Source organism: Hippocampus comes, unplaced genomic scaffold, assembly GCF_001891065.2.
Source record: "Hippocampus comes isolate QL1 unplaced genomic scaffold, H_comes_QL1_v1.1 scaffold203, whole genome shotgun sequence".
Taxonomy (NCBI): Eukaryota; Metazoa; Chordata; class Actinopteri; order Syngnathiformes; family Syngnathidae; genus Hippocampus; species Hippocampus comes.
Window position 1 is genome coordinate 795,702 of NW_017805993.1, and position 11,946 is coordinate 807,647.

The 11,946-nt window shown below is 40.7% G+C and overlaps 1 protein-coding gene across 3 annotated transcripts in view; it reads left to right on the top strand.

Annotated features, from left to right (window-relative positions):
- slit3 (slit homolog 3 (Drosophila)) overlaps window positions 1-11,529 on the top strand; it is a 254,024-nt gene extending 242,495 nt beyond the window's left edge. For all 3 annotated transcript variants that reach the window (XM_019892240.1, XM_019892239.1, XM_019892241.1), the window contains 5 exons: window positions 4,865-5,019; window positions 5,218-5,369; window positions 5,914-6,071; window positions 6,507-6,712; window positions 7,501-11,529. In XM_019892240.1, coding sequence (XP_019747799.1) covers window positions 4,865-5,019; window positions 5,218-5,369; window positions 5,914-6,071; window positions 6,507-6,712; window positions 7,501-7,754 — 925 coding nt within the window. In that variant the 3' untranslated portion in view covers window positions 7,755-11,529. The remainder of the gene's footprint in view (window positions 1-4,864; window positions 5,020-5,217; window positions 5,370-5,913; window positions 6,072-6,506; window positions 6,713-7,500) is intronic.
- The last annotated feature ends 417 nt before the right edge of the window (window positions 11,530-11,946 follow it).

An 11,946-nucleotide genomic window follows, 5' to 3' on the forward strand; every position in this document is an offset into this window, starting at 1 on the left:
AGCAATTTACTCTGAGCAGCTAATCGGATGCTACGGATCTAGCTTCAGTATCTACACACATAGACAGTGAGGTCTATGTGGCCTCTTGGCCAATCGGAGGCCAGGATGATGCTCGGTAAGCCAATAGCAGAGCAGCTATGAGTATGTTGAGCCCAGGAAACTCGCAGCTGTGACCGAAATAAACATCGTTCACTATGTAAACCAGTGTGGTGGTTGCTGTTGCCTTTTTTCGAACGAAGCAGTAGAGGTCGCTGTTGGATAAGACTTCGTTGTAGTGAATGTCTTCGCGAGGCTGGAGCAGACAAAATGATTTCGTATAACGCAACAGGGGGTTTTTCGTCGTATGGGGGGCAGGAGAATGGGAATTGTGTTAATGCATGAAGATTTTTTCACATAAGGGGGTATTTTCGCCCATGCAGGTTTCGTTCTAGAGGAGTTTCACTGTATGTGTTTGTAAAATGTGGATTTTTCCTGCTGTGAATTTTTGCTAAATTATCGAACGAGCTACCTTTAATTGACTTACACAACCAACAGGGGGTGATCTGAGGTAGAAATCAACACGTGGCACCCATCCACGCATTTACATTGAACAAGTCCAGTTTGAAAATGGCTTGTGCTCTTCTGCCACCCGGTGGAGTTCTGATTTGAAGCCTCTCGAGCAGATTCTAAAGGAGCAACTGGCAAGTCTGGCCTGCAATATTTGTGGAATTACTTCAGCATTGTTGATTTTTAACTATAGTGAATGGAATAGCTAACATTATTATTTTGAAATGTTTGTTTTCATTTCTATTCAATGAAATGTATGACATTTTTGTTGATTTATTGGAAATGAAATTAAAATATTAGTAATATGAACAATTTTAGAGCAACCATATCTTTTTCGAATTGTTTTACAGAGCAAAAACAAATAGTACACATGATAAACAATTTTGTTGTCATAAGTAGTTGGTTGATGTTATTTATTGATAAAAATTAAACAAAACCTTTGGTGAGATAAATTATTTCATGGATAGATTTAACATTTTCTTTAGTTTAGTAAATATCAATATAAATAAAAAATATTCAGATTTAAAACAATCATGTTAATTAATAATTAGAAATAATGACAATGAATTCCAGGAAATAAATGGATTATAGGAACAGAAAACATGAAATTAAAATATTATTTTCAGGTTATAATAATGCTAATAATAGGTGATTAACACTATTTAAATATTGGTCAATGATCTCAAATTAAAACAAATATGAATTTTTTGCATTTCAAAAAAAGAAAATTATAATTTAAAATAAATATGAAATGATTTCACTGTTCCACATTGTACACATTATGTTGACATCATTTTATTAAAATATTATAATTACATTCATTCTAAATAAGATCTAAATATTATAAAAAATATATATATCTTTTTTTTCAAACATACATACATACATTTTCAAAACGGAAACATTTACCTCATGTAAAAATGATCTCACCCATGTGTCTGTTTTTAACAATCAAATATGGCCCTTGAGCACAAGCTTGCCTGACTGTTTCCAAACCGAATTATGAGTACAAAATTATGATTATTTTTAAATGCTTTTACGGCAATTGCATTGGAAAGATGATCACATCAATTCACTTTGAAAAAAGGAAAGTCAACGGAGAGCAAAAGCCGAAGAGACGAGTGAGGTCTTCAAGGCCATCACTGTGCCTGGATGGGACTGTTATTAAATTACATGGCGGCTAATAGAAACCACGAACGCGTCTGCTTTGGCTCTCGGCAAACCAGCAAAACGCGCAACTAGGTTGATGTAAAACATTTTTTTTCTTTCTTTCTCCAAAGCAGGAAGTCATCTGTCATTGTTGATGTAACGCATGAATGTCTCCATAATCCAAGTAACACCTTGAACCAATTATCTGCACTTTATATGTGAGGATAAATTGGGGAAAATGGGTTTAAACCTGTGTTTGTATTGCGGTTAACGCGGGTCGAGATGGTGATGTGTACATGGGTGTACTGGGGGGAAGGGGGTGCAGAATAACATAGTCCGTGTCAGAACTATTATTGCCTGGCTTTGTAGTTTGTTTAACTTTTCCAACACTGACACAAGTATGTGCTTGATATGGACGCTTTCACGCCACAACCCTTTTAGTCCTCTGGTTTATTTGTTGGGTTCGAATAAAGTAATCCAACGCCGATGTGGACCAAATCAACCCAAGAGATAGCTGACTGTGAGACACCCTGGACCGGTCGCCAGCCAATTGCAGAACACACATATATAGGACACATATAGACAAACAAGCAATTACAGAATGTTGAATCTTAAATGTGGGATTCCAGGTTTAAGTCAGCCAGCATTTGTCATCGAGGAAAAACAATATATATGCCCTTGTTGGTATTAGCAGTCAACACGTGTTGCTCCACTGTTTGTGCACAAATATCAGTTGGGAGCTGCATGGCTCAGTGGTAGAGAGGTCATCAATCCAGAGGTTGGGGTTTCAATTGCCGGCTGTTGCAACCTTGTCGAAGTGTCCTTGAGCAAGATACTGAACCCCCAGGTGCTCCTGATGCTGCGTCATCACGAGGTAAATGAGGAAACAGTGTAAAGCGCTTTGAATACCAAATGTAGAAAAGTGCTTTATCAGTTATTGCGCATTTACAGTTGCTTAAAGGGTTCTAAAAGCACAAATATCCATGCTAACTGTTAGCATGTCAATTGCATTTTCCATTATATGTTAGCATGAAGCTAGCGGGCCATTGTTATGGCACTGTTGTTTGGTGCACAAATATCACTTAAATTGCAAATATCGATGCTAACCATAAGCATGTCAATGGCATTTTCCATTATATGTCAACATTAAGATAGCGGGCCAATCTTGAGGCAATTTGTGAAATGAAATGTTTGTTTAAAGGGTTCTAAAATTGCAAATATTGGCGTTAACCATTAACATTTCAATGGCATATTCTGTTATATGTTAGCATTAATCGATCAGGCGATTCATGTTTGGTGCACATATATCTTTTGCTAAAAGGGTTCCAAACCAGCAAATATTTATGCTAACCGTGAGCATGTCACTGACGTTTTCCATTACGTGTGCATTAAGATAGGTGGTTCTTCTTAAGGCAATGTGCGATGGGGGGTTTTTCATCTAATGTTTCTGCCTTTGTGATACTAAATGAATCATTTGCATGAAAATGTTCTATCCTTCCATCCATTTTCTGTATCTGAAAAGTGCGGTAGACGCTGGACTTGTCACCAGCCAATCACAAGGCATGCATTTATACTTACCATTTATTTTATAGTGTAGCTACTACATATGTTTTGGGACTATGCTAGGAAGTCTGATATCCGACCAGCAAGCCACCATGCAATTAAAAGCAATTATGGCATATCCTTACATTATAAAGCTCTGCCAATCTAACAAAAGCACCATCCTCTAAGTTGGAGGGAGGGTGCACCCACATATTTATTTATCAATTTTTTCTTATCCATCTCATTTTTTTTTGTTTTGTTTTTTTTTTTTTCATTTTTCAGGGTAAAACATAAGCCCTGGTAGAGTTTATACCCACCCATCATTTTCTTTCAACACCCCCCCCCTCCTCCGCGCCCCTTGTCTTCTTCTCAGCTGTGCCAAACCACTGTCTCTCTGGCTGCCTGTCACCACTCCAGCTAAAACCACTTAGCGGGGGGAACCTCAACTCTTCACACAGACAGGGTGCAAAAGGTCATCGACTTTATTCCATACAATGCCGCACGCCACTCAAAATTCTAATCTGTCGGTTTGAAGTTTGACTAAAAGTTGTCTAAAGTTGACTAAAAGTTACGACTTAGCTTTACCAATGATGCCTCATCAGATCGAGTAGACATAAAGGTCGACACACCCCTTTTAAATGCCAGGTTTCCGTGGCATAAAAAAAGAAGACCAACATAAATAAATCTTGATGCAAAAAAAATAAATAAAGAGAAAGCTCTGAGAGGGGAAGTCAAAACAAACAACTGAGATATGCTTGTGTTCAAAACTAAGAAATCACATTCAAATTTATGTTAAATGGAAGTCAGCACACACCTGCAAACCTTTAAAGGGCCATTACTTAAAATCCAAATAAATGTTCTAGTAGGATATGCCGGACGTTTTTCTTTCTTGTAGGAGCATGAAGTTTATCTGCTAGCACTAACTGCTCTTTTGAACTGTTCATAATTCCCTAAGGTCCCATTTCCACCACATTCACTGTTCTTCACTTTTCCAACCCCTCTCTTGTTTTCCATCGAGTTGTATTGGTCACATTGATAGAGGAAAAAGTTTGAAAATAAATTTTCCAGTAATCAGGTTTCTCTCACTTTTATTAGAAGATGGAGAAGTGAAAGATGCTCAAATTCGTGGGGTGGAGGAGTTGGATGGGCGCACGGCAGCAGAACAGGCCAAACAGATTGACCATAAAATATTGGTTTGGCGCCTTCTGGTGGCAACTCCATGCCAATGTTGAATTGAGGGAGGAGCTTTTAGTCATGCCATATAGCCTTTTGTCTATTTTGAAAAAAAGGGCTTTGCCGCAATTTTGTGGCATCCTCAGGCAATTACGAACTTTTTGCCATGGGCAGTATTACATTCAGGGACAGGGACCGAGTCCTACCTGGCTTCACTATACTTCACATCCAGGCCTTTGATTTTGATTTTGTCAGTCTTTTCTTGCTTCTTTTTTTATTTCACTTGGTGGTTGACATGCAAACAAAACAAAGAGTAAATGCTCAACCTGAAAATGTTTAGCATATGTTTTATGTCTGTCAATTTCCTCCTCTGTGGTGTAGAATTCGGCGGTAATTTGTGATAACTGGCACCAAACTGAAGCCGCCGCCTCTGTCTTTTGTGTACGTGTAACAGTGTTGAGTCTGTCAACGACGGGCTTTTCCACACCGTGGAGCTGTTGATTCAGAACCATTCACTCAGCCTGGTGGTGGACAATGGCGCCCCCAAGAGCCTGGGCAAGCTAGCGCGCCAACCATCCGTCGACCACAACACGCAGCTTTACATCGGAGGTACTTACACGCACGCACACCGAAAGCCATTTGCACAAGGGCACATCTGCATGTCTGTTTGCCGAGACGTCTGCCACTCGGGCACTGAGCCACAACAAACACACACTTCTGAGGAAGTGGCAAGGTGTCCTCAAAAAGCTTCCTAAGTGATTCTTTGCTTCCTCTCTGTCTCGCCACACCGTGCCTTCTGTCGTCCAGGCGTGCCCTACCAGGTCCTGGCCACGGGCCTTCGGACCAGTCCAGAACGCTCGCCTCAGTTCTTCAACGGCTGCATCCACAATGTCCAAATTAACGGGGAAGCGCAGGACCTGAGCTACCGAGCCACAGGAGGGCGACCGGTGGAGGGCAAGGTATCATTATTATAACTACCGTTATGTAACGGTTCATCTTTCATTCCCTCGCTATATCGATCTGATTTTTAAGTAGCACCACATTTTGCTATTTTAATATTGATTGTGAGAAAAGAATAGAGTGGACATAAAAAGTCTACACCCCCCTGTTCAAATGACAGGTTTTTGTGATATTCTTTGCACTGTTTTTATGGTGATGAGAAGTGTTGCGTTTACAGCAAACACACCTTTTGAAGTGATGGCCAAAAAGTTCAACAATGCTTTCATCGGACCAGAACACATTTTTCCAAATGTGCTTGAAAGATTATTGTTATGGTCCGGTTCGAACTGGGCAAGTAAAATGATAACGTTTCAAGAGAGATGTCACCGTTTGCTGAAAAAACATCTTCCAGAAAGCCAAACAAATGTCAGAAAAAGCCAATCAAAACATCAGAATTTTATTTGGAGTTAGTCAGAGATGTTTTAATAGTGGCAGGAGTATGTGTTTGGGTCCTTTCTCCCTGGTGTAAATAAACACTGACAGTAGAACTTCTCCTGCTCACAGGGCGATGGCGTCCTTGTGGGCTGTCACTCATGCAGCGTGTGCGCGCAAGGAACGTGCAGAGAGGGCGGCGAGATGGGCGTCACCTGTCAGTGCCCGCCTGGACGCAGTGGGACATTGTGCGAACAGGCCACAGTGCCAAATCCCTGTCAGGGCAGCAGGTGGGCACAAAACAATATGCAATCCATCCCTCCAACCATTTTCTGTGTCTCTTTAAAACACTTACTATGCAACTATCAAAACTAAAAGTAGGGTGGCCATGTTTCATTTGCATATTTCCCTAAACCGGGATTCAAAACCAGAATCGCCACTGTGGGACGAATGCCTGTTACCATGCCGCAGATGTTTTCAAATGAAGTTTGCCTTTTGATTAACACGCCGCTCTTTTGACGGCGTCAGCATGGACCTTGAAATTTGTCAACCACACATTTAGTTCCAACATTCTTTTGGTTTACAAGATGGCTGCAGACTCTTTTTTTTTTTCAAGGGGGGAGTTCTGCAGTTTGACTCATCATTTAATTAGTTGTTCCCAAGTGTGTCGTCGATCAGTCTTTTATCATCCTCCCGTCTCTCTTTTTCCAATTCTGTCTCCTCAGATGTGTTCACGGTTTATGTGTGCCCAAGGGGTCATCCTACAGCTGCAAGTGCAGCGAGGGCTACCAGGGCCAGTTCTGCGAGCGGCAGCAAGTGCCCGCGGCCTGCAGGGGGCAGCGCTGCGGGCATGGCGAGTGCAGAGTGTCCGAGGGTGGGGAGCCCGTCTGCAATTGTCTGCCTGGCTACGCTGGACCCACATGTGACACTGGTAAGCCTCAGCACACCCAAATGGGGTCAGACAGTGACAATTTGGCCGTAGGATTGATTAATCTGTGCGGTATTATGTCGATTAATGGATGATTCGGGAAAAACACACAAGATTAAAGTTTTTTACCAAAACAGGATATTATTTCAAGGCAAGGCATTTTTATTTATGTATCCCATTTAATACACAAGGCAACTAACTCAATGTGATTCACACAAGCAAAAGCATAACACCTAAAAGCATTTACAAACAGCCAAAGACAATCAAAAGGCAAAAAAAATAGAACAAAAGTCGATTATTGAGAAGGTGAATTTTAAACAGGTTTACTACCTATAAAGAATTAAGATAGAAAGGCATTTAAAAGCAAAACTCAAGAAATAAACAATGGCTTTCTAAATTCCTGACAGTGATTTTTAATGCTGAAACCTTTTTAACCTGGATGTAAAAGCATTTACACTTGTGGCTGACTTCACTTCTGTTGGCAACTTAACCATGTGTGTGCAGCATAACAGCTACATGCTGCTTCACCAGGTTTGCTTTGAAATCTAATTGACTAAATCTAAATCGAATTGGAAGTTTGCGGACCTCAGAGGCCGACTGGATTAATGTATTCAGGACCCAAAAATGTTGATGATCTGATGAATACAATCAACCAGTATGAGTTTCAACTGATAATACGCAAAAAAGTTCAAGTTTGTTTTTGTCATTTTGTCGTCATAACAAAAGTCATTTGGGATCGGCTCCAGCGAGAGAGAGCAACCGTCATGTGCTCCTCATGTCCTTTGCTCCAGACTTGACGTGTCAAGGTGAGATGGTGCGAGAGCAGTTGAAGCGCCACCAAGCCATGCGGACGTGCACGTCCACCAGCAAGATCCCGCGCATGGACTGCCCCCGATCGTGCCAAACGGCGGCGCCCCCCGGCATCTGCTGCGGTGTCAGCAAGACCCGCCGGAGGAAGGTGGTGTTCCGCTGCACCGACGGCACCTCGTACTCCGAGGAGATGGAGACGGCTCTGGAGTGCGGCTGCGCCAGGTGCCCGTTGTAACGGCACCCCGGCTCCACCCCGCACCCCCTCCCCCACACCCGTCTTGTGAATTTGGCACCGCCATTAACACAATATGCGTTTTGTTTACACATCCCGTTCGACGGCCGCCAGTTTGCTGCAGGAGAAACCACAATGGGGACACCGTGTGTGTACGTGTGTGTTTTAGAGAGCGCTTGCGTGTGTGTGCGTGCGTGCGCGTGTGAGTGTGTGTGCGCGTGCAGAGAGAAATATATTGTAAGATACAAGTGAGGAGGAAAAAAAAAAGCATAGAACTTATTTTTATTATGAATTTTCTCCTTCTAAAAGATGATAAGGACTGATTAGTTGTTTTTTTTTTTAATATGTTGATTATACGTGCTACATAGGATATTATTTTGTACTTTGTAAGAACAAAAAAAAACCTACATTTCGGAATAGAGTAACATTCCTTTAAAAAAAGTGTAAGAAATTATATATATGTATAAATCTATATAGAATTTATACCCTAATCCAATTAATTGTGTATTTAGTGTATTTGCATGATCTTTGGACACTTCGTTGTGGAAAATGAAAGTTCGCTCACTCCTTTTTGGCCTAAAAAGGGAACCGTACGTGCCTAGCTTGAAAAACAAAAACACGGAAATCAACTTCACCTTTGAGACTCTTGTCCTCCGAGATGTATTTTTTTAAGCAATGTTCATCTACACTTCCACTGTTTGTACACAAAACTCGGGCAGGGGTGGAAAACCGAAATGCGAATAAAACCTCAGTGGATTAAAAGTGCCACAAAATCCCCTCCATCCCCCAAACCAAAACCCTCTGGATCTAGTTCCATAAGTCAAAAATCTTCATGTCATCATCTTTTGTCTTTACACACTTTTCCTCGTTATGTGCCTTTTTTTGTGTGTAACTTCTTCAGGCCTCTGATTGGCTGGAACCGAAGCCATTCGACTCAGGGTTTCCAGTGTAGCTCCACATTACCAGCAGGGAAGAACTCACACGCCTATTTTTAACATTTTACCAGATTTTAAAAAATGCCAGATACCCCACACATGACAAAAAAAATTGTGTCGTGTGCTTTTAATACTTTCAATTGTCATTTAAAATATTAACACATCTGTGTCCCTTAAAGCGGTCAGGTTCACCCTAAAGCATTCGATGTTGATGATCTGATGATACCACTGAGGTATTTAACTTTTGGAAAATTAAGTTTGAAGTTGAATATGACAAGCAACCCAGCTCTGAGTTGTATTTTTATAGTAGATGCAACCGCTGCTGATTCATCGAAAGTAGTCTATTTCAATTCTTCCAGTTGATTCAAAAACATCCAAAATTAAGAGATCAAATCCGTAGCATTTGAAGATCATATGCACAATTGCGCCTATCCGATACCCCAAGTGTAGTACCAAGTCTGACCTGTGAGAGGCAGCATGGTGCTATACAACATCCAGACGACTGGAAAATACAAAGAAGAAAATAGAAAGTCCTTGGCTTACTTTTTGCTTAACTTGTTTTCATGATTTCTGATTGATTTGAGATTGTCCAAATCGATTTATTAAGAAGCTAATCAGCTCAGCGTTACCTTTAACGCCAACCCATAATTGATGAACTTGTGCCTGATCGTCAGTGTGTGTTTGTGTATTCCACTTAAGTGTGTCTTGACAAAAACTCTTTGAGTTGATTTTGGAGGGACCATGACTCTTTGGTTTCATGGGACATTGCCCAAATAATTGGTTGAGGGTTTGAGTGTGCTTACACTGCAAAAACTGGCCTTTCAAAAAATGAGAAAAAGAATAGAAGAATTAGAACGGTAGTACTAAATATGAACAAAATTGTACAATGGTACAATTCAGAGTGTCCCATTAACCCACCACGCATGTTTTTGGAATGTGGGAGGAAACCGAAATACCCGGAGAAAACCCAAGCGGGCATGGGGAGAACATGTAAACTCCAGACAGGAAGGCCGGAACCATAATTGAATCCTAACAACCTGCGCTGTGAGGCAGACGTGCTAACCAGGCGCTCACTGTGCCGCCTCTTGACTTGAAAAACCCAGCTTACAACGAGTGTCTTTATACAACCAACTCATAACCAGTAGTACATTTTCAGTTACAACTGAAAATAGCATAAGATTTTTCAAGAAGCAACTTGCTGAAGCAAGTTTTTATACACAAACTGTCTGATAAGAAGAAATACCCCCCAATGCATATTTTGCTTTAAGATTTTTAACCCCTTTTTTTTGCAGTGTAAGTGCACCCACTGAAAATGTTTGTCTTGGTCCCAGCTCTTGATTCTCTTTTCTTTAATTTTGAGTTAGTAAATAAAAAGGGACAGCAGTAAACAACGTTCAATATGTCTGTTCTATAAACAAAACAGGAACGTTAGCACCGGTGCTAACGCTAACATGACCTTTAAAGCTTACCAGGCGGGTCCACTGAGCATATTACAGACCACATGGAAAAGAAAAATAAAAAGCAGGTGATCTGAGAACACCACGGCAACGACAGAGATCCTCTTCTCCTGAGCCAGTGCGTCAAATGTTAATGCCGTTATTTTAAGCTCACTTGTTACATGTGCTGCTTTTTTTTTTTTTTTTTGTGCCAAAGTTTGCTGGATGTACCTTTGAATGCAAAATAAGTTGGTGTGGTCAGAATTCATAACGCTGCTCCGACCCAATGTTGGATGGACGCACACAGAGCTCAACAAAGTCAAAAGTAGTGCCTTGATTTTAAAAGATGTCTCGGAAAAAAAAATGTCCTAATGTGATTTATTCATTAAACTCCACAACTCGGGGGAGAAAAAAAAAGTCACTCATTGTCATGCAGCAACAGCAACACATTGCAGAAAAGGAAACTGCAGCACCACAGAAAAAGCCGCCTGCTGTTGTTCTTCACATGTGATGCATTCACAAACGCCTCATCTATGCGCTCTTGCGCGACTATTAAAAGCATAGCAAGGCACGAAAAGGTAAAACACTACTAGGCTTGCAAAGGGAAGGAACATTTTTCTTACGTTTCCATGGGAGACTTTTGAAAAAGTTATCGGTCAAGAATAGATGCTAACATTTAATGTGGTCTTAAACAAATATTTTCTTCAATCAATTATTTCATTGAAGAAAAACAAGTTCAACATTACTCACAAAACAAAACGACGCATTTAAAACCACGCAACTTTGCCTTGGGTTTGTTACTAGCTTAATGCTAATGCAGAATGCAAAACGCCCTGCATGAGCTCATGAAACAACATAAACCGTGGAACAACACATCGACACACAATATAACAATACTCACAGGCATACATTCTTTATCCCCTGCTAAAATGACTAAAAGTGCATCTTACTAGAATATTATGAAATTATTATTCTACATGTAAGTCTTTAGTTCATGACCAACTGGTGGCCATAACGCGTACCCCAGGAGATGCACATTGTGAGGCCCATGGGAATGTTCCAATTTTGAAAAATTCCTGCAATTTTGCAACCCTAAACACTACTGTATTCTACTTTAACGTACTCTACACGTTTACAAAAGTGTCCCATCGGCAGTATTATCTCCAGTTCAGCTGCTTTTCCTGATGTCACGGCTCACCTCTTTGTGTGACAATTCACGCTTGCCATTTTCGCTCACAACCCCTGTACAACCCCTCGACCCCTTTGAAGGTTTCTTAGCTCGTCAATGTGAAGACAGAAGACAAAATCATTTCAATCCAAACACTTCAATGTTCTCCAGGTTGAAAACACAAAAGTGATTGATGATGCAGATGTTGAATGTTAAAAATTAAACTACCATTGAAACTTTCTCTGTCTCACTTCCTTAATGTTCCTGAATACATCACCGCTGCCATTTTCGTTTCTATTTGTAAATCTTGCAGGTCATAAAACATTTACCGGTGCTTTTTCAAAATGACCTTTGAAATTAAATGGCTTATAGGTGAGAAGATTTTGAAAAAATATACGTGCAATGAAAACCCCTGTGTTCTCTAATGACCCAGCTAACTTAGCTCCTCCCTGACACACAAAGATCCGAGTCGCTTGTTGTGCGATTGACCACAACAACACTAAATGGACACCAAATACTGGTACCACTCTCCTATTAGCTTTGCCACCATCATGTGGCACGTTCGTTAATTGCAGAAAGACCCCAATTTCAACAATTGTCACGCAATTTGTTAAATATACTTGCAATGAGCAGAAGCACGCAAAAAAAAAGTCAGC